General features: G+C 36.2%; 3 protein-coding genes across 3 annotated transcripts in view; 1 reads left to right on the top strand and 2 right to left on the bottom strand.

Annotated features, from left to right (window-relative positions):
• The window catches only part of LOC139821920 (UDP-glucosyltransferase 2-like), a 110,166-nt gene extending 89,098 nt beyond the window's left edge, over positions 1–21,068 (bottom strand). The window contains exons 1-2 of the mRNA XM_071793344.1: positions 20,826–21,068; positions 20,377–20,613 (exon numbers count right to left, since the gene is read on the bottom strand). Coding sequence (XP_071649445.1) covers positions 20,377–20,613; positions 20,826–21,053 — 465 coding nt within the window. The 5' untranslated portion in view covers positions 21,054–21,068. The remainder of the gene's footprint in view (positions 1–20,376; positions 20,614–20,825) is intronic.
• On the top strand, positions 1,790–3,302 carry LOC139822118 (uncharacterized). The gene is made up of 3 exons (XM_071793684.1): positions 1,790–1,999; positions 2,092–2,297; positions 2,387–3,302. Exons 1-3 carry the CDS (start codon positions 1,869–1,871, stop codon positions 2,830–2,832), a joined length of 783 nt encoding a protein of 260 aa, XP_071649785.1. The 5' UTR covers positions 1,790–1,868; the 3' UTR covers positions 2,833–3,302.
• Positions 3,359–5,494, bottom strand: LOC139822119 (uncharacterized). Its single transcript, XM_071793685.1, has 2 exons — positions 5,118–5,494; positions 3,359–4,996 (listed from the first exon to the last, which is right to left on the bottom strand). Exons 1-2 carry the CDS (start codon positions 5,307–5,309, stop codon positions 3,458–3,460), a joined length of 1,731 nt encoding a protein of 576 aa, XP_071649786.1. The 5' UTR covers positions 5,310–5,494; the 3' UTR covers positions 3,359–3,457.
• Positions 21,069–22,911: the final 1,843 nt, after the last annotated feature.

Genomic DNA, 22,911 nt, shown 5'->3' with positions numbered 1-22,911 from the left:
CAGTCAAGGAATCCGAACCAATAAATAACTAGTCCAGACCCGAATCTGTTCCAGTAGTTTCCAGTTTCGCATCGTTTTATATTCTTCATGTGTTTTTAATACATGAATTATTACTTATTTGAAAATTAATAATTAGTGGATAAGGAATAATCACACATTGTCAGGTAAATTTTTTATTTTAAAAATAATAATTGATTTAATATAAATAATATAATTATTGCAGATAAACATGATTTAAAAAACAAGTTAATATTATATACATGTAAATATACGATATATATGTGTATTTATATCTACCTAACATAGAGAATTTACAAGAATAACATTAAATATAATAAATACGTATTTAATCAATAAATACATATTTAATAAATTTTAAAAATAGGAGACAATAGTTCTATATTATAACTATTATTACATTTAATGTTATAGCGATTCTCTATATAATACGAATATAAATACACATATATGTATATTTGTAAAAAGTAAGAGGTTATATATATATATATATATATATATATATATATATATAAATTTAATAAAAATTTAATTCGTTGTTATTGTCAATTTGTGAATAATTAAAAAACAAAAAATGGAAATTTTTTGCCGATACTTGCTTATCACTACAAAATGCATGATATCAGTACAAAATTACCTTTTTCAAAAAAAAGTAAAAACAGGCGCCAAGTACACGCGCAATGTATGTTGTAAATCTAAAAATCTTAAATGGTAGTAGCTTTATTTCTTCCTAACAAAATAATTCACAAAATTGCGTTACCTAAATCAACCCAAGTGATATGTATAGTAGCTTTATATTTTTCTCCCTAACAGAATAATTCACAAAATTGCGTTACCTAATTCAACCTAAGTGATACGTATTTCAAAAAAAGATGTTAAATCTTTAAATTGCGCCAATTGCAAAGAGAATATATATACTTTGAAAAATAATTGTTGTGCAACTACTTTTAAAAAATAAAACAAAATTGTGTTACCTAACTCAGCTCAAGTGGTATGTATCTTTGTATTCCTGAGAGTCTTTCTATCAACCCAAGTGGTAGTAGTTTTAATTCTCCTTGATAAAATTATAATATTACAAAGAATTATTTTAATTACAAAGAATTAAAGAGGTAACATAAAATAAAAATATTTAATTAAAATAAAATAAATAAATTTTTCTTGTAAAAAACTTGGCGCTGCTTTTTTAAGGTCAACCCAGACAAACTTGCATAGGTGCATAAGCATATGCATAAAGAGATGGATTGGTCTATTTCCTTTTGCACATATACATATAAACCAATTAATTTCTTATGTTTATGCGCTATGCAAATTTGTCTGGATAAGAGCCTCCGCACAAGACTCTCGTATGATAGCGTAGCGTAACGAAACGTGGATTAACGCACAAGAAACGTATCGGTTAGAGCCTCCGCACAAAATTTTCGTATGGTAACGTAACGTAGATCAACGCACAAGAAACGTATTGACGTATAAAGCGTCATCTACAATGGCAGCAGGAGTATACAGTAAGACGTAAGCAGTAAGTTATTGACTAATGGGATTTTTACAATTGGGTTGTTGAAAAAAAAATTATATATATTTTTTTTTATATGTAAACGTGTATTAATAACACCAAAGCACAAAAATATAAAAAAAAATTTTTGTGTAAACCTGTAAATTATTATTAATAATTTTATCGACGTAAAAATTCAAGTTTTGTCACGTGATCATGAAACGCTACGCGATTGGCGTACGGGCTCGTGACGTCACGATGTTACATGTCACGCCACGAAGACTGGATACGATGTGTACAAAATAAGCTCTCCGAAACGACTTATAATAAATTCGATCATTTAGCCGAATTTCAACGGAGAATGTGTGAACAAGGCTTCGTGAAAGCAAATAGCAATAATTTGCCGCAAATTAACATGTTTGCGGTGTTAGAATTTCTCAAAGATGATGATCGTTTCAATGCTCCAGAAATACGTTGTGCCAAAGCTTCATTGTAAGTATACGTTTGTAATAATTACGTTTCAATGTGTAACTGCTCATTCCAAATAACATTACTACGAGATTTTTATCGTAAATTATTTAAAGGAACTGTCGTGAGAGCTATGGAGATGCAGCTGTAGGTTATGTCCAAGTAAAACGTGAAGGAGACCTCTGCATTGTAAAATGTCGAGTATGTCCTGAACATAGGGTTCGGAGCAAAGCATATTCAACAACATATTCAACATTAATCATTAATGAAGCAACAGAGAAAATCATAGACGTTCAGTGTCATGATTGCGCAGCAGCAACAGGTATCTATGAATATATATGCAATAAAAAGTGATGCGTTTTTACCTGTTCTCATTGCCATGCGTTCCTTAAAATTTGTCTTACATTACAGGTGGATGTAAACATGCTTTAGCAGTTCTCATGTGGGTACATCGAAGGAGCGAAGACTCTGCGCCTACAGAAATAGCATGCTATTGGAAAAAATCTCGTTTGTCAGGTGTAGGAACGACACTCAAATATGTCGAAGTCAAAGATTTAGGCATTCAGAAAGTACATAAACTAAAACGAACATCCATTCCCGATAATAGCACTTTCTTACACGACGTTCTAGAACTGGCAGAAAGTAAACAAATTGACTGTCAAATTTCACGACTAGAGGTTGACTTGAAATGTCTGAAAACAAATAATTTATCGTTGCACAGACTCCTTTTAAAATTTCACTTAAATGGAGGTCTGATGTCAGGAAATTTTCTTACTTTTGCCAGTTCTGAGATGACTCAAGTTTTATGCGATGAAGCTGAACAATTGACACGAAACCAGAGTGATTGCCCACTGTGATACGAACTCCGATACGGGAGAATTACAGCTTCTAAGCTGTACGAAGCAGCACATTGTACAACAGATAGTGGGTCGTTTGTTAAACAGGTAACAGGGGCGAGTAAGGTGCATGAAACAAGTGCAATGTTACGAGGAAAGGACTTGGAAAAACTGGTGCTGATAGAAGTAGAGCGCGAACTAGATACACGAATTAAGAGTGCTGGACTGTATCTATCACCAAATTATCCAGCTCTTGGTGCATCACCTGATGGTATGACCAACGAATACATTGTAGAAATAAAATGTCCTTCGAATGAAAAAGCGTTGGAAAGATTCTTGTCGAAAGATAAAATTATCAATCCTAAGTGCGTAGCACAAATGCAATTACAAATGTTAGCTACAGGAAAGAAAAGAGGATTATTTTGTGTGGCTGATTCGGCCTTTGAAAATACAAAAAAAGTGCACATGCAGTGGCTTGCATACGATGTAGAAGTAGCACAGGATTTAGTCAAAAAGGCAATGCTGTTTTGGAAAAGAAATATATTTCCATGTTATTATCTTCTGTACAGAAGTAAGGTATCAATGTATAAAACTATATATGTAACAAAATATATAATATATTCAGAATTATTACCCACTTGTCATACTATTTTTTTATTATTGGTGAATGTAAATTTATTAACGCCGAGGCAATCACGATAATGTCATCAGTGTAAGATAACATACTATGGTTTATAACAGCATGTGGCTTTAGAAAATCGAATTCACGCAATCTCCCAATGACACGTTCTACGTGGATCCGTAAGCTAGCAATGCGCTTGGTTTCCAAAACCTCAGATTTCGTAGGTTTATGTGTAGACGATACGCTTGGTGGTTTTATTAACTCACAATGTTTTTCTGCTAATAAAGATTTAATATTTTTAAAACCTCGGTCCGCCATAACAGCACATTTTTCAGGAAGCTGATCTAGTATACCACACTTCTCAAACAATAATACATCTGATATTCTACCTCCATATCCAGTAGAAATGAAATTGATAAAGCCATCCGGTCCACAAGATATCAAATACTTTATCGTGTTACACTTTTTATATTCAGACCAAGTCAAGGCTTGATTTACGGGATCACTCGGTTTTTCGATTTGTATTTCCAGAGCATCTACTATGGACTGGACATGATTGTATGAGCTCCGAAAAGGAATAGGCAAAGTTTTTTTAACTAAATCAGGATTTGGGAAGAAAATCAAAGTTTTTAGTAAGTGACTGAGTATTGGAACAGTTTTGTTGAAAACTATACTTGCATTACTAGGACTTATACAGAATTGTTCAGCCAGTCGTTCTAACGTATCTTGTCTTCTGATCTTCATTAAACATAACTGTATATTTTGGATACTTACATTACCTTTCGTGCTCAAAAGATGCAACAGTGATTTCCATTTGTTTGGAATCCCTAGGTACGCTTTCATGTTGGTACTTATGAAATAGTTTGTTACATTTAATATGTCACGTTTATATTTATTTGGGCTACTAGGATTATCGAGACTCGTTTGGTCGCTAAACATATAATAATCATGAGAACTACTTATATCTATCGATGTAGTTGTAGTGCTTGTCGATATGGTGTCATTTGCATAGGACATCTTAGAAATAATAGGTTTTGTCGGAGAAGTTGCAACATTCGTACAAATGGGTAATTTAATCGGGGAACAACATTCATTGACAGTCGATACTGGAATGTTGCACGTTGTATAAACGCTACGATAATGTGGTCGAATCTTGACCTGTACGCCAACACTGTGCTGCATCATGGAAGTCTGTATTCCGACATCTCTTCTTGTATCCGCAACTTCTTGTATTTCACACACAGTGAAAGTTTGTTCAGCTCGAGATTTGAGACCGAGTTCATTTATCGCAGGCTTATTTAGGGCAGCAGTTATATTGGAATTCCTTATATTCTGTTCCGATGCATCTGCAGCATTTGTCGAAGAAGACTCGAATGCTTCTGTAAGGATCTCGTTTATTTCCGCTCGTCTTTGTCGTTTTTCTGCTACTATACGTGGAGTTGAGCATGTTCTATGTTTACGGTCGGGCTGGCATTCGAATTTATGTGGAATAACGTTTTTTCTAATTTTTACTGAACCTCCCATCATCATGTAATACTGATAATTTTCCATATCCTCTCGCAGCTATAAATATAAAACATTTTTTATGCAGTTACGAAATTAGATTAAGTTATTAATAGATGAAATTCTATCAAAAAAATAATAATTTAACAATTTAACATATACTTAGGCTGCAAAAACTTACATTGAAATGGTCTTCACAGCAAAAGAAGTTCGATTTGCTGTTTTTTAGGTTGTCTCTCCGAACGGCATTAAACCATTTTTTACGAAGTGTCACGTCTTGTGGCACTGTCGCGAACACTTTATTTGGTGTACTTTTTGTTGTACTACCACAGAGAGGGACGAAACACGTTCTATACGTTTTAATTGTTGCCATTTCTATTAAAAACTCAAAATCTCAACAGATATCGTATACGGCATGTAACATTGTGACGTCACAGACCGCTCGGGTAACTTCGGGCGTGATCGGCGCGTCATCGGCTATAAGTTTAAAGTAATATTTTATAAAATCTATATCTCCGTTAATATATATTACGAAAAAAAAGCACTTTTTTTCTATAAAACATATGCATATAAACTTTCTAAATATTAAAAAAAAAAATTACGTTCAAAAACCCAATTCAAGAATAATCGACTGTGATTGGTCAATAGAATAGCTTACTGCTTACGTCTTATTGCATACTCCTGCTGCCATTGTAGACGACGCTTAACGCCGTAACTGATACGTTTCTTGTGCGTTGACCAACGTTTCGTTACACTACGTTGCCATACGAAAGTCTTGTGCAAAGGTTCTAAACCTTAAAAAAGCAGCGCCAAGTTTTTTACAAGAAAAATTTATTTATTTTATTTTAATTAAATATTTTTATTTTATGTTACCTTTTTAATTCTTTGTAATTAAAATAATTCTTTGTAATATTATAATTTTATCAAGGAGAATTAAAACTACTACCACTTGGGTTGATAGAAAGACTCTCAGGAATACAAAGATACATACCACTTGAGCTGAGTTAGGTAACACAATTTTGTTTTATTTTTTAAAAGTAGTTGCACAACAATTATTTTTCAAAGTATATATATTCTCTTTGCAGTTGGCGCAATTTAAAGATTTCACATCTTTTTTTTAATCACGTATCACTTAGGTTGAATTAGGTAACGCAATTTTGTGAATTATTCTGTTAGGGAAAAAAATATAAAGCTACTATACATATCACTTGGGTTGAGTTAGGTAACGCAATTTTGTGAATTATTTTGTTAGGAAGAAATAAAGCTACTACCATTTAAGATTTTTAGATTTACAACATACATTGCGCGTGTACTTGGCGCCTTTTTTTGAAAAAGGTAATTTTGTACTGATTTATATTCACATTTACCAATCATATGCAAAAAAAACTTAGATAAAAAAACCAAAAATCCAGAAATCGAAAATAGGGCATTTTCGAAAAATAGGCATTTTTATACAAAAATTAGGGTTTTCTCGTTGAGTTATGACTGATTTCATGCTCAAAAACATATGAAACGTATCGGAATGAAAACAATGGAATAAATTATTGGATCCGCCAGTGCGTAGATAGAAATAATCGAGATTAAGCGACCCAACTGGCCAATTTCTATTTATTTGTCTCACAACGTTTTGACTCCGATTGGGTCCTTCTCAAGTGAGATTATACATAATTACGCAACAATAAATCATGCGTCGCAAGACGTTGCGCCCAAACCACATCGCTTGGGCGCAACGTCTTGCGACGCATGATTTATTGTTGCGTAATTATGTATAATCTCACTTGAGAAGGACCCAATCGGGGTCGAAACGTTGTGAGACGAATAAATAGAAATTGGTCAGTTGGGTCGCTTAATCTCGATTATTCGTATCGGAATGTATCAAATATTGACAACATATATCCAAAAGTAATATATTATGTTTATTTTAGAGTCAGTTAAGGCACTATCAATCATTTGAGGACCATAAAAAGCCCAAAAGTGGCTAAAAAAGGGTTTTTGCATTTTTGAGTACAGCCCATCATTCCGAAAAATCTGAAAAAAATTCTAATACATGTAGAACACTAAAATATACAATTTTCTAGAGTAATTAGACCTGCAACTATCAAAGAAATTAGAAAAAAATTGATTTAAATATTTATTTAATTTTTTCAGGTTAGATATTAAACGCGCCTAAAGCTCAAAAAAATTGTGTGCTAAGTACTTTTTATAAGCTATATTCTCAAATTTTTTCAAAATTTTTAACATGAAGAAACCGGAGAAAAAAATAATTTTTGAAAAAAACGGTTTTTTGGTGCCACTAGGAAAAGGAGGAGGGATGGATAGTCGGAAAAATCGTAGAATATTCTTTTTTTAGTGTATTTATGCAGATCCAGTCATTTTTCCGTTTCATTGACAGTGGCATTTTGCCTATCTTACCGTGGGGTACCCTTTGAGCAGATCTTACAGCAAAAATAAAAAATTTTTCCTGTAGTAAAAGAATTGTAAAAAGAAATAGATTTATGTATAAAACAATAAAATTATAACAAAAAGCCGGAAAAACTGTTTAGGAGACCCACCTCCAATGAACTTAACTTGAACATATACTGTCAAAAGGTCGCCCTCCTGAGTAACCTTCAAAAAGTTTTAGCCGTCGTTCATTGTGTTTACCGGTGTTTACTATAAAGTGTTATTAACGAAAAAGTTTAATAAATAAAACGTACTTTTCCGACACTGTGTGCACATTTAAGGAGTCAGCATATGGTAGAGGAACCCGGGGCATAATGAGAACGCTGAGATTTAAATATGTTTAAAACATATTAAATATAAATAAATGAACTTGGTCTTGCACCAAAATATTGTTTAAAATATCCACTATAAAATAATACAAGTTTTACTGCAAAAAAAAGTTTAAAAGGATCAAATTGTTATTTTATATTGAAAGCGTGAGTTTTCCTTATTATGCATTTCATGCGGGGATACCTTTTTTTTGGTAACGGGGGGAAATCCTCATAGGATACCCCCGTCTCCGGGAAGGGGCGGGCGGTTATGCCGGACTCTTACCGGCTAAAACCCCCCCGGGTGTCCCTCTTGGCACTTATTTGAGGAGGGAATCACAGAGTGTATAACGTCCATGGGCATGCGGGGATACCTCATAAAACTTGTTTATTAATGTTCAAAACTTTTTAAAAAAGAGTGATTTATTAGAACACGCAATATATGTAAGAGTGTATTATTACACTTTTATTTAATAATATAATTGTTTATTAATAACACTTCTCTCTTATTACACTATACATTTTTCTTATTAAAATATAAATCAAATCAAAATAAAAAAATGTGATGGTATAATAATCTTTGGCATCAATATTGCGCAACATAACATAGGTATTTACTGATAGCGTATAAAAAAAATAAAAAATTTTAAAAACACAAGGCCATTATGCTTCACGGACTAATGGCCCGTTATGCTCGAAATGTATAAGTTTATTTTAGGTAATATAACTCATTACAGATAATCGTTATTTACACAGATACTTTACTAAATTGAAGAATAGTTTAAAAGGACGAAAAGAATGTTGTTTTATGTTGAAAGCCTGAATTTTCCTTATTATGCATTTTATGCGGGGCATAATGGGATAACAAAACTTGTTTATTAATGTTCAAAACTTCTTATATAAAAGTGATATTTATTAGAACACGCAATATATGTAGAAGTATATTATTACACTTTTAACTATTAATAATAGTTTATTAATAACACTTCTCTCTTATTACACTACACATTTTTCTTATTAAAATATAAATTAAAATTAAAATGTGGTATAATAATCATGGCATCAATATTGCGCAACATAACATAGATATTTACTGATAGCGTATAAAGGAAATAAAAAATTTTAAGAACACAAGGCCATTATGCTTCACGGACTAATGCCCCGTCATGCTCGAAATGTCCCAGATAGCACAATGACATCCTCGGGAAATCCAAAGAACATCCAGGACGGAAAACCGGGATATCCTGGGGATATCCCCATTAAATTCCGGGATATACTTTGGATGTCCTGATGAGGAATAGCAAATGATCCCCAAATTCTAGTCCTCATGACATCCTGAGGATATCCCGTCAGACGTCCTGAGAAGTTCTATGGGATACGTTATGGACATTTTTTAGGCGTCTGAAGGGAAAGATTCTAAAAGTGAAATCGAGCTATTACCAATCAGCAATAATTGTTTTATGTTTGGAAGATTTTTTTAATATCTGAAAAATATACATCTTAATATTTTAAAAATATACACATCTTGCGAATATCATGATTTTCCTTTGCCGGAGACCTGCTTATATTAGCCCTCAACTGAAATCTTCTTACGAGTTAGTCTTACCATTATGCGCCGCCTAGTGGCGTCGTTCCAAACTAGCACAATGACATCCTTTGGAAATCCGAAGGACATCCAGGAAAAATGCGCTACCATGCATCTTTCTTAATTAAGAATATTTCATAATATTTCAAAAATATTTGAAAAAAGATTATAGAACCAATAATAAATTTAAAATATTTTTAAATATTTTGAAACAAGATTATAAAACAATAAATATGTAGATTTAAATTAAGGTAATTATGCAGTTTAGGGGAAGCACCTCCGATGACCTTGACCTTGACATATGTTGTCAAGGTCACCCTCCTGAGTGACCTTCAGAAGGTTTTAGCTGTCGCTCGTTTTTCATTAAAAAGTTATTAACAAAAAAAGTTTGGCGACCTCACCAATTTCAGTGATCTTGATATATGTTGTCAAGGTCATGACCCCGAGTGACCTTCAGAAGATTTTAGCCGTCGCTCGCTATTCGTTAAAAAGTTATTAACAAAAAAAGTTTGGAAAATATAGCATATATAAGTGCATATATAGGTTAGTTGACGCGCTTTAAACACTTAAATACTTTTAAAGCGCGTCAACTAACCTATGTAGGTTAGTGATCAACGATTTACTGCTTTAAATGTTGTGTTTTGGTAAAGCAGCGACTTTTTCGCAAAATATAAAGTATTTTTTGCTTTAACAAAAAGACTTCAATTTATCAACAATTTACTGCTTTAAATGTTGTGTTTTGGTAAAGCAGCGACATTCTCGCGAAATAAAGTATTCTCAACTTTAAAGAAAAACGTAATATTAGTCGTTTATACCTCTCAGTACTTAAAATAACTGCTATATTTTCGAAACTTTTTTTTGTTTATAACTTTTTAATAAAAAACGAGCGACGGTTAAAACTTTCTGAAGGTCACTCAGGAGGGTGACCTTGACAACATATGTCAAGGTCAAGGTCATCGGAGGTGCTTCCCCTAAACTGCATAATTACCTAAATTAATATTTAAAAAATATATTTCAAATATTTAAGAAAATATTGTCTGAGTGATAAAGAAGAACATAATATATATAATATTATATAATTTTCACCCTTTTTTTGCAAACAGTTCAAAAATGACAATTTTTTAATTATTTCATTGTTGTAGGGTGAAAATTCAATACACTGAATAAAGAGCTAATATATGTATAGCTCTAGATATTTTTGTTTCTCTACAATCAGTTATTGCTATTTTCACTCATTCCAAAGACGTAAAAGATATCCTAAAATCATCCAAAATGTGTCTAGGATGTCTTGAGGAGTTTTATAGGATATACTCAGGATATCCTGCGATACTCCTCAAGATATTCTGGATATGCGTAAGATGATTTTAGGATTTTTTATGGATTTTAGGATTTATTTAAGTCTAGTAGACATTTATGAAAAATTTATAATTTATTACGGTAGTTAAACATTCTGAAATTATTATACTTTAAGTATTTTACAATTAATAAAATGAAATAAAATATTTATATAAAATATTTACGACAATATATGTCCTGGATGTCCTTCGGATTTTCCAAGGATGTTATTGGCTATCTGGAAAACAACTAAATGTCCTGAAAATATCTCAGGATATCCTGGACGATCCTAAGGACGTCTTGTGCTATCTGGGGTATAAGTTTAGTTTAGGTAATATAATCATCACACTCATCACAGATATCGTTATTTACAAATACTTTACTAAATTGACAAGAAAAGATCATTTAATAACGTAAATAAAATTGGAAAGGCTATGAGAGTCGGACGCGGTTCATTGTGCGTAATATTAGAATGACTGATTTATTATTTATGTTTTACATCAATCAATCCTTACGTTTCGGTTCAAGTTTGAGCCATCTTCAGCGGTATAATATTAAAAATTAAAAAATTGAAAAGTTCTCTGTTTTTCACAGTGGTGAGTTTCATGATTGGAAATTTCAGAAGCGAAATTGAAAACAAACTTAGACTAATAGATCCATATCTGTAAAAATAATTTCATTGTTACTATAGGTATTGTTAAAAGATCTAAGATAACTCACCAAGTAGTCTAGAGAACGAAAACATCGAAACCATTCAAACGAAGCAGATATAAAATGATGGGGTATGACATCTAGTAAAAGTAAATCCTGTACGAAAAGATTCAGAGATCTTGTCGACACGACGCACAATGATATGATTCGGTATTACAAGAAAGGGCATGTCTTAGGTCAAAGCAGCAGTAAAATAAATTATAAAGGTGTAAATCAAACAAGTAAAAATTTCAAGGCGCCACTGACGGTGGGGGCCGGGACTCGAGCGGGGGTTCTCGAGTTTCGACCTAGTCTCCACCAACATCCGAGGAGACGCGGCAGGGAGAGGTGGTGGCCACTTTCCACCGCAGTAAGATCATTCCCATTAATGGGAATCCCCTGGGGTTACGACCCTCGGGGGAGAGAAAAGCTCGCAACCAGCGCTGGGTGGTGGGTGTCCCGGAAGTCATGATTAAGTCCGTTCTCGGGGCACCCTCCACAACCCTAGAGTAGGCCACTCGCGGGGGTTTTAGTGGGTAGGCTACGCGCGTGTACCGCCCAATTCACTGGAAGGTATGCGTGCGTAGAATCCTACACTCCCCTCGTCCTCTCCCCGTAGGCAAGGGGTTTTTTCTCTTCGGGGGCTACTGGGAAAACCAGACTCTCTACGGGTCTGGCATCCCAGTAGTTGAAAATTTCCCCCGCGTTAAAAAAAAAACGGGCAGCTTGGGGAAGGAGCCAGATAAGGCCCAACCACAAGCTGGTAATAGCCGGAATAGGAAATTTAGTGGAGTGGCGCGTCGTCGCTACAAAAAACAGAAGAAGATGGAGGGGAAGAGCGGTGCTGAAAAACCTGCTCCAGAACCGAACTTTGCATCTGCAGCAATGCAGGAGACGGGAGAGCGAGCATCCGCTGGGTCGTGCAAGCGGCTCAGATCGGAACAGAGCACACCCAGTCCTTCCAGCACTGCATAGCTGGGCAAGAGGCCTAAGATCGCTGTAGATCAGAGGACTTTTTCCCAGACAACATCCGGCCTAGTTAGGGTGGCCATGGTTCCCATGGAGTATCCCGAACGTAGGCTGGACGACAAAGAAGCTGCTCATTTGAAGGAAAAGGTGAGGGAAAGTATCCTTAGCATTGCTAAGGGTACTAAAGCTCCCACCTTCAAAAGCACCTCAGATAGGGATGGTGCAGTTATCTTTAACTGCACCGATATAGAAACCGAAGGGTGGCTTCAAAGCCTAACTTCGGAAATATACACTGAGCAACAAAATTATTGCAACAAAAATTTACGTCAAAAATTTGCCCAACTTCAAATAAACATAACTCCGCGAAAAATTGTCACATCTGAAAGTTTTTTTTTCCATTTTAAAGGGTGAAGTCTGTACTTTAAGGATGTTTGGGTTGTACATACAATACCAGCAAAAAGTGATTAAAATTTGAAAACTGCAGATTTCTTAGGTTTATATCGTTTGAAATATAAAATAAATAAATTTATATTACATAAGAAGTTCAACTATCGTAAAATAACATGATTTTTAACGTCTTCAAGAAAGGGAATATTTATAATTAATATTTTTCGTAATTAACGACAGAAACTTTTGGTCTTGAAAATGCCCTGAAATCAACTGCAAAAAAACGAAAAAACGAATAATTTATAAGACGATTTTCGGTTACTATAGGTATCGAATAATTTAAATATATATTTAATATAAAAGTAATAAGTTATATATATTTAATTAATAATTTTAAAACAAAATGTAAACCTAAAATATACCATTTAATGCCAGCTTTAAATATGACAACATTGCATTATTTTCTACGTTGGCATTACTGCCGGTCACCTTTCAAACGCGAAATCAAAATGCCGAAAAATGTTGAATATCGTAAAAAATTTCGATAAAATTTCGATATTGACTCGAAGTGTTTACACTTTCAATACATCGATCTGTACTGCCTCACTGCAATGTTGCCAAGTCTCATAGACTAAAATGGGTTATGCAGCGTACTGACCACATTTTGCTACAGTTTTAAGTAAATAACTTTTAAACGAGTAAGTGGATCCAAATGAACTTTTGTACGAATATTTATCATAGTTTCATTAGCATATGTACAAAATTTGATTTAATTTGTAATGCTACTTCCTCATCAAATTATAAGAATAAGAAGAAATTTCATACGTCAACAAACTTTTGATTAAAATATCTCAGAAACTAAAGCCGTAATAAAAAATCTAACGACATTTTTTAAATATAATGTCGATACAAGCTTTCGATTGCGACTAGTCCGAATAAGATTGGTGAAGCCAATCCCGAGATATGATAAAAATTAATGCAAACAAAAAAATTAAATAACTTTTAAACCAGTAAGAGAATTGTGCTGAAATTTTACACAGATACTTAGACGTAATAATAGAACAATCTATTAAATTTTTAGATTTTTGGTAATGCTTTGAGATGTCACCCATACATCCTTAAGGAACCATAGTCAGATTTTGAATTTAGCTTCTCCCCTCCCGCCGTTCTTCCAAAAGTAAGGACGTGTTACGTCTCCAAAAAATTGCACACTTTGACACATTCTACGGAGTAGAATGAATTTTTTTCGTAACTATTATGGCAACTATCGTAAAATATGGACTTTTCCCTGCAAATTGAAAAAAAAATAAGTCTGTACGATTTTTTTTCGCCGAGTTATGGCTTATCAAAGTTACCTATGCATTTTTGTGCATTCAATCACCGCCAACATTAGCATTACCCGATGGACACCACGAGGAGGTTGCTGGTCGGATTTTGCCCATCGTGTGTGTGTGTGTGTGTGTGTGTGTGTGTGTGTGTGTGTGTTAGCAGAGATTTGCACAAACTAATTTTTATTCAAACGAGGCATTGTTACGATTTTGTTTTTTGTTTTCCGAATGAGCAATACAATACAGTGACTGCAATACTGTGAAGTTTTGTAATACTGAAGTAAGTAACTTCACAGTACATTACTTCTGTAAGTTATTTCACAGTATTGCAATCACTGTATTGTATCGTTTATTCGGAAAACAAAAGACAAAATCGTAACAATAAATAAATATTGTTTGAATAAAAATTAGTTTGTACAAATCTCTGCTAACACACACACACACACACGCACACGCACACACGCACACGCCACGCACACGCACACGCACAGGCACACGCACACACACACGCACACGCACACGCACACACATACACAGACACACACGCGCACACACACACACACACACACACACACACACACACGATGGGCAAAATCCGACCAGCAACCTCCCCGTGGTGTCCATCGGGTAATGCTAATGTTGGCGGTGATTAAATGCACAAAAATGTATAAGTAACTTTGATAAGCCATAACTCGGCGAAAAAAATCGTACGAACTTATTTTTTTTTAATTTGCAGGGAAAAGTCCATATTTTACGATGGTTGCCATGATAGTTACGAAAAAAATTCATTCTACTCCGTAGAATGTGTCAAAGTGTGCAATTTTTTGGAGACGTAACACGTCCTTACTTTTGGAAGAACGGCGGGAGGGGAGAGGCTAAATTCAAAATCTGACTATGGTTCCTTAAAGTACAGACTTCACCCTTTAAAATGAAAAAAAACTTTTAGATATGACAATTATTCGCGGAGTTATACTTATTTAAAGTTGGGCAAATTTTTGACGTAAATTTTTGTTCCGATAATTTTGTTGCCCAGTGTATATAAACGGGGTTCGGCTGCGTACGCTGCGACTCGATGAACCGCCAAGGCGACATCGAGTTGTAGTACATGTGGAGGACCCCAAGATACTTGTTAAGGAAGCGATAGAGCTACTTGACAGGCAAAATGAGGGACTCCAACCTGCGGATTGGGTGGTCGCGAGGGACAGCGAGAGTAGGGATGCTGGGAGCACCCACTTCGCTGCTCTTATTGGAGAGGGAGCGTTGAGGGCTCTTAAGGGGATGCTGGCCGCAGACGAACTCGATCAGCGTCGATAAAGAAGTGCTCACCGATTCTTACACATACATACAGAGCGCCTGTTCTAGGGCTACCCGTTATACTGATCCGTATGTTTTTGGCTGAATTCGGTGAGACGCGTAACAAGTGCATATGAAATTTCCAAATGCACTTTTCTCTTATACTAAAGCTCGCAGCTCATTTCTGCAAGGATTCTTCTTTATTGTATTTCCGTGACTGCTGCAAGGTTTTTGTATACGTACACAGTCTAAAACTTTTATGTGCAGCAAATGTTGTCATGAGTCGACCGCAGAATCGAAACTAAAACTGTAATTTTCTAATGTCTTTTTGTTTTTCATACGCAATTGGTGTCTGCAGTCTTCGTTATCGTCCATACTTTAATTCTGGACAAAAAATTTTTAATTCGGTGAAATCAATCAAAAGATTTGTATGTCTGAAAATATTGCGGTAAAACAGGCCTGTCTCCAGCATCCCCTTAAAGCGCTCAACTATAAACCCTTCTGCAGAGTCGGCCAGGCGACGGTTTATGTTGCCTAGAGGTGACCGCGGTGAGGCGTCAAGTAAGAAGGAGAATGAAACGGGTACTGCCTAAAAATGGTAAACTCGAGTATCCTCTTCATTCAAATTAACTTGCATCAGCAAAAGCGCCTCGGCGGTACTAGCCAGGTGCGTAGCTGAGATGCACACAAAGCACTTATTCCTTATCCAGGAACCGTGGCTCATTAAAGGACACATTAGGGGTCTGGGTGGTTGTGGTAAGTTATTTAAAGCCGACAATGCAGAACGACCGAGGGCCTGCATTGTGACAAAAGGACTAGACGCTTGTCTATTACCACAATTTAGTAACGGCAACCTAGTTGCTGTACAACTGAAACTTAAAATAGCCGACGGGGGGTCAGGAATCTGATAGTGGGGTTTGTTTATATGCCCTATGATTCGGAAGAACTGCCCTCCAGAGGAACATGTTAGAGTTAGTGGTTTATCCGAAAGAAAGGGGGCTAGAACTACTCTTGGAGTGCGACGCTAACTCACACCACCTGGTGTGGGGAAGCACCGACATAAACTCAAGAGGAGAAAGCCTACTCAACTTCGTTATAAACACTGACTTACAAATCCTAAATAGGAAAACGGAACCTACCTTCCTGGAGTCTGGAAGAGTCCTAGAAGTGATAGATATCACACTATGCACAAGGGGCGTGATGGATCTAGTGGCGGGATGAAGGGTCTCAAATGAACCTTCAGGGTCCGACCACAGGCAGATCCGTTTCGACCTTGTGCGAATACAAAAAGACGAAAAATGGGGGAGAAACCCCAGAAAAGCAAACTAGGAGGGCTTTAGAGCTGACTTAATTAGTCGGCTAAAAAATGCACCGATCAGATTTTACACAAAGAAGGAAGTTGCATCGAACTTTATGAGTAATGTCATCAGGGAATCTTTTGAAATGAATTGCCCATTGGAACCGAAAAATGCTTCGGCCAGAGTCTCGTGGTGGAACAAGGAGCTATCAGGAGTGGGACTTAGAGCTGAGGTAAGAAGGCTCTTCAATAGGGTTAAAAACGTAAACATGCCGGGAGCCTGAGAAAAGTACAGGAATTCTCAGCGGACTTACAAAAAAAACGATAGTTAACGTGAAAACGATGAGGTGGAGGAACTTTTGCGCGAAAATTGAGAGTGCTCTAGAAGCATCTAGACTGTGCAAAATCCTCTGCAAAGAGAACAACCGTCGTGAGACAGGTTAGTTTTACCCTACTGATGACCAGTCATTACGATAGTAATCCTGCTCAGTACGAGAGGAACCGCAGGTTCGGACATTTGGTTCACGCACTCGGTCGAGCGGCCGGTGGTGCGAAGCTACCATCCGTGGGATTATGCCTGAACGCCTCTAAGGCCGTATCCTCTCTAGTCAAAGGTGGCAATGATATCTCTAGGAGTCTTGTGAGTCGAAAGGCTCAAAACAATGTGGTAAGTTATTTAAAGCCGACAATGCAGAACGACCGAGGGCCTGCATTGTGACAAAAGGACACTTACTAGGCGGCCGGTCCCCTCGCGGGCCGGTCGTCGCACGAGCCCGGTTTGCCGTACGGCGCCTCTGTGGAGCTGTCTTAAACTCCCTAGTGGGGAATTTACCAAAACAACTAAGGAGACTCTGAACCATCTTATGGAGGTCCATTTCCCGGGATTTTAGAAGTCTTTCTCAGTCATGGAAAACCAACAACAACCTAGGGCTACTTACAAACCCAGAGCATGGGCGTTGGCAGCAAAAATGGTTTACCCACAAGCGGTGGAGTGGGCTGGAGTTCGCTTCTTTGAGCCTTATAATGCACCGGGACCGGACAGCATACACCCCATACTTCTTCAGGAGGGACTGGGAGTAATGATAGGCCCAATGACCAAAATCTTTAGGGCAAGCATTGCTCTAAGACATGTTCCCCAGACATGGAGAGCCACCAAGATAATTTTTGTACCCAAGCCCGGTAGAAATGGACACATCAGGGCTAAGGACTACAGACCCATCAGCTTAACATTTTTCCTATTGAAGACCTTGGAAAGATTGATTGATAGGGTCATTGATGGTCCGTTCCTCAAGAACGGACCATTAATGAATCACCCTCTAGCTAATGCTTAGTACGCCTACAGGGAGAGCAGGTCCACGGAGACCGGCCCTACACTACCTGACGGGCAAAATAGAGACACAACTAGAGGCAAAAGGATATGCTATTGGAACTTTCTTGGACATCAAAAGGGCTTTTGATAGCACCTCGACTATAGCTATCAAAGAAGCATTGATCAGACATGGAGTTCCGGAACCGCTAGTGGATTAGGGTGGAGGACATGCTGGCGGGGAGCAACCTAACGGTCATGCACAACGACATTATCATTAGTGGCAGACCAGGCAAGGGATGCCCGCAGGGAAAGGTTCTATCCTCCTGCTGTGGTGCCTCGTCGTCAACGAGCTCCTAATGGAACTACAGAGGAAGGGCTTCCTGACCTATGGCTATACGAATGATATAGCAATAGTGATCACAGGATCCTTTCTAAACATTTTAAGGGATCGAATGAACGATGCCTTTGTGTCAGGGAGAATGGAAGAACACAGGTCTGGGACACACAAGACTCAGCCTCCTCCAGAAACACCCTTTCACTCCAAAACAGGATAGAACCCTAAGGAGATACCAGTTGGTAAAACATTTCAAGATACAAATACCAACTAGAAAAGAATGGCCTAAAAGGATCCCAATGTGGATCTATGGTTCACTGTTGGATCAAGCATCAACAACCGCTTTGGAGCGGGATTTTACGGGCCAAAGAATGACTATAGGGAGAGTATTCCTGTGGAAAGCCACTCAACAGTCTTTACGGCTGAGATGCTGGCTATCCTGAAGCACGGAACACCTCCTAAGCAACAACATAAGGGAAAGGGAAATAAATATTTGCTTGGACAGCAGGGCAGCTATACTAGCGCTAGCAAAAACAACCCGACTCAGCACTGGTTTGGGATTGCATGCTGGCATTAGAGAGACTAAGTGGACCTAATAAAGTCACCTTGGTATGGGTGCCTGGGCATCAAAGAATACCCGGCAACGAAACCGCAGATATACTGGCTAAGAAGAAAGCAAATAAAGCACCATCTGACCAAGTAGCGGGAACACCCTTCGCAGTAGGAAAAGAAGTCATCAAAAGCTGTCTGAAGAGGTAGCACTTGGCCAGGTGGGAGACATTAAAAACCTGCCGCCAGGCCAGGATTCCGATGAAAAACATCAGACCAGGTAGAGCTAAAGAACTACTGGCGTTGAATAAACAAAAACTGAGAGTGGCGGTGGGACTGTTCACGAGCCACTCCGCCTTACTCAGAGCTCATTTATTCAATCTCGGATTCGCGAAACAAAAAGAGTGCCGCCTATGTGGAGACGAGAAAAAAGATAATGTGCATATACTGTGCCATTATCCGGCACTTATATGAAAAGATACAAAACTTGGGGACGAACGTACCTAAGTCCCCAGGATCTGGAAAGTGCTAGAGTGACAGACTTAATAAACCTGGTACTAAACTCAGAACTGGCCCTAAATACCTATAGCAAATAAAAGAGTGGGAAGGCAAAGGCTCAGTAAGATCTAGGTATCGTCGGGGACTGTAGTGGAACCACCCACTTCTTTATTACTATTACCACTACTACTATCTTAAATGTATCAAAGAAACTGCAACTTAATCGCGGAGAGCATTAAGTAATTTGTACTCTTTCAGCTAAAAATAATATCAAAACTGATAACAACACGCGGTTAAAGACATCTAAGAGTAATAATTTCGAAATATTTCATTACATGACAGCATCTCTGAAAAAAAATAGCGACCATATCCCATTACGCCCTTATATATAGATACGTGTTATATATACAAATATTCATCACATTCCCAAACTTACTGTTTTTATTTAAAAAAATTTTTATTTACGAAAATAACGGTAACGTCGTTACAAATAACGTGTTATTTCCTAACTCTGTTGATGAATTGTCTTCGCACTTGTATATTTTGGCACAAATTGCAGAAACAATCGTTAGAATTTTTTCTTAGATATACAAGTAGGCGTAAATACTACGAAGCAGTCCAGGCCTCGACTATTAATAAACTATATTATTTTTTTTAATGGTGTTTTTAATGACGTTGGTAGTGGATCTTAAAAATTGATTTCGTACATGTACATTTTTGCAAGAAACGCAGAAACAATTGTTAGGAATGTTTCTTACATATTCAAGTACGCTCGGACACTTCGGACTAAACAAGAGGCACTTCTGGGACTCAACTGTTAACAAACTACTTTTTGTATTTAATGGATTTTAACGATTGTCCTCACACTTGTACATTTTGGCATAAAACGCAAATTACCATTTTCGTGAAAAATCAGAAAGGTTCTAATGAAATCGCATTACAATATCATTTTGAACAAATGTAAGAAGCAGTAAAGGTTATACCTTATATGAGTAATAACTAGACAATTTTAATTAGCTAGGTAAACACACTTGATTTATAAAACAACTTCGCTAAGTTGCTTGCAGTTTCAAAATAGCCTAAACAATTAAAATTCACTAAAGTTGATTGCTTTACCTCCCATAATCCGTAGAAACATTGAGTTATTGTAATGTCCTGCACTATTACATCATACTCGACTGTTTTAATCGCTTCCAAAAGATCTGTCGCTTCTTTAGTTTTTATCATTGTGTCACATGCGTGAATACCCCACTGATGTACAAAATATGTGGCATAAAATACGCTATACTTCTCCCATTCAACTGGGTCATAATTATTAGATTCATCATAAGTATCCATTAGACCATCAAAAACCTGAAAATAATAAGTATTTTTACGTTATACAGGAAAAGACATATAAAAATGTGACAAATTAACATCTCCAAAAGTATATTGATTTTACGTAAAAAAACAACATTTTAAAATATAAAAGTTATATTATTTCTCATTTGTTTAGTAAATTGCAAATTATCGATTTATATCTCTCAGAATATGTCTTCGAATCTCGTGACATCTATTATACTTACGACGTAGGTCAAATTCTGCGCGAGTTTTCCCTTGACTTTAGTCTCATGTATGCTCACTGCATGTACATGATGGCCTTTGCGAAGCAGTCCTTTAACCAAATGCTCCGTCCAGACGTGGTGGCTAGTCGATGGAATAGTCTGTATCAATAAAATCGACAATGGTTTCGACGCTGTCACAAGATTACCCATTAAAATACAACAAATAAGAAAAATAACACAGCTTAACATTGTTGCGCAAAACTTGTCGCGTAGTCTCTCAATCAGATACTAAGACCGAATGTATCTGTTTGCCTAGTGTAGCATTCCCCCTCTCTTCATTTCGAGATAACAGCGTTTATTATAATATTACTTTATATAACTTCAGGCTGGTAATATTGAGATTTTCTCGACAACTTATCTGTACAATCATAAAAATAAGAGGAGAAAAAAATGCATAAATAAATTATTAATAACATATCCCACACGGAACATAACATCCATTAGACGGCCACACAATCTCCATAGCTCCATGCGACATCTATGTTCACGGTGGACGTCAGATAGATCTCTAAAATAGAAATCCATGGCATACTATCTCCATCATAAATATATTCTACAAATCCATAATGAACAGATATCAGACGTCTATTTTATGAACATATAATAGATTTATATAACGTTTCTAACAAATCAATATTTAAGTTTTATAAGTAAATTGAAATTTTTAGATAATTTATAATGATTAATTTTTATACAATTTTTGAAAGTATTACGTTATATAGATTAACCATAGATGTTTAATAAAGCTCTGATCGATAGCTGACAGACGTTAACAAGACGTTCAATGGAGCTTTGTTGGATAACTAATAGACTAACTAGACATTTAATAGAGCTTTGGTAGATAACTATATCGATAACTAGACGTTTAATGGAGCTTTGGTGGATATTATGAATATGTGTTTTAGGGCCTATATCCAGACAAACTTGAGTATAGCTGCACATAACCATTTGCATAAAAAAATATTATTTAATTGCATTTTACTCTCGTTTTCATAATAGAAATGCAATTAGATAGTTTTTCTTATGCAAATAGTTATGCAGCTATTCAAAGGCGCACACCCACAAAGAATCTGTAACAAATTTAATATGGAGAAAATATTATTAATAAATTATAAGAATAAAATAATACAGACTTCTTAATATATATAGGTAGGGGAAACCAGGGCGAACTCGGCCTCGGGGCGGAGTCGTTTTTGCAATTATCTCGAAATCTGTATGTTATGTGAACTCGCCATTAATACTGTAAACGCGGCTTATGGTGACCACGTGACCAACGGAGTTTAGTGAGGTTACGTGCCATGTTTCGCAGGTTGAAAGTAAAATTTTTTCCGCGTCGAAAGTTTGTAATATCTTAAGTATTATTGTCTTTCCGAATCTCAAAGTAAGCGATTCTAAAGAGTAATGCATGCTGAACACGAATCCAGTGCAGTTTTTTTATTTTCATTGATTTCTATTATTTTATAAGTGACCAAACCTAAAACTTGTGTTCGGGACGAAGTCGTTTCCAAGCCAAAACGAAGTCAAGGAAGCTAAATAATATGTGCTGCGTATGCTCGGAGATAATAGAAAACAGGGCCGATGAAAAACAGTGCATTTCGTGCAGGCGTAAGGCACACAACAAATGCGTGCGCTCGTCAGACTCCGTTTTTACATGCTTTAACTGTAGCAAAAAAGAAAATTGATTTTCTTGAAATTATTTTCCGCTTTCCATTTTTTAACTAAAAAACAATGAATAAAGTGTATTTTATTATTTCTTATGATTAAAATTATGTATCTTTATTTAAAATTCAGTCCGAGAATGAAAACACGACTCCACCCCGGGAATTTTGACTTTTCGATTTTTGCACCTTTGTCGTTTTTACTCCTATACCGGTTGAACAACGACGTACCTAGACCAAAAATGTCTATAAATTTTGTAGCCAAGGGTTCACTCTTTACAATGGTATACTATATTTTACTAAAATGATTTATTTTGTTGTTAAAAATCGGCATCGAAAAAAAGGGCCGATTTTGCCCCGGTCTCCCCTACTTTTTTCAGTGAGGCGTT

Source organism: Temnothorax longispinosus, chromosome 11 (genome assembly GCF_030848805.1).
Source record: "Temnothorax longispinosus isolate EJ_2023e chromosome 11, Tlon_JGU_v1, whole genome shotgun sequence".
In the NCBI taxonomy this organism is placed as follows: Eukaryota; Metazoa; Arthropoda; class Insecta; order Hymenoptera; family Formicidae; genus Temnothorax; species Temnothorax longispinosus.
The sequence above is the reverse complement of the archived record's forward strand: the minus strand, read 5'-3'. Positions and strand labels throughout refer to the sequence as shown.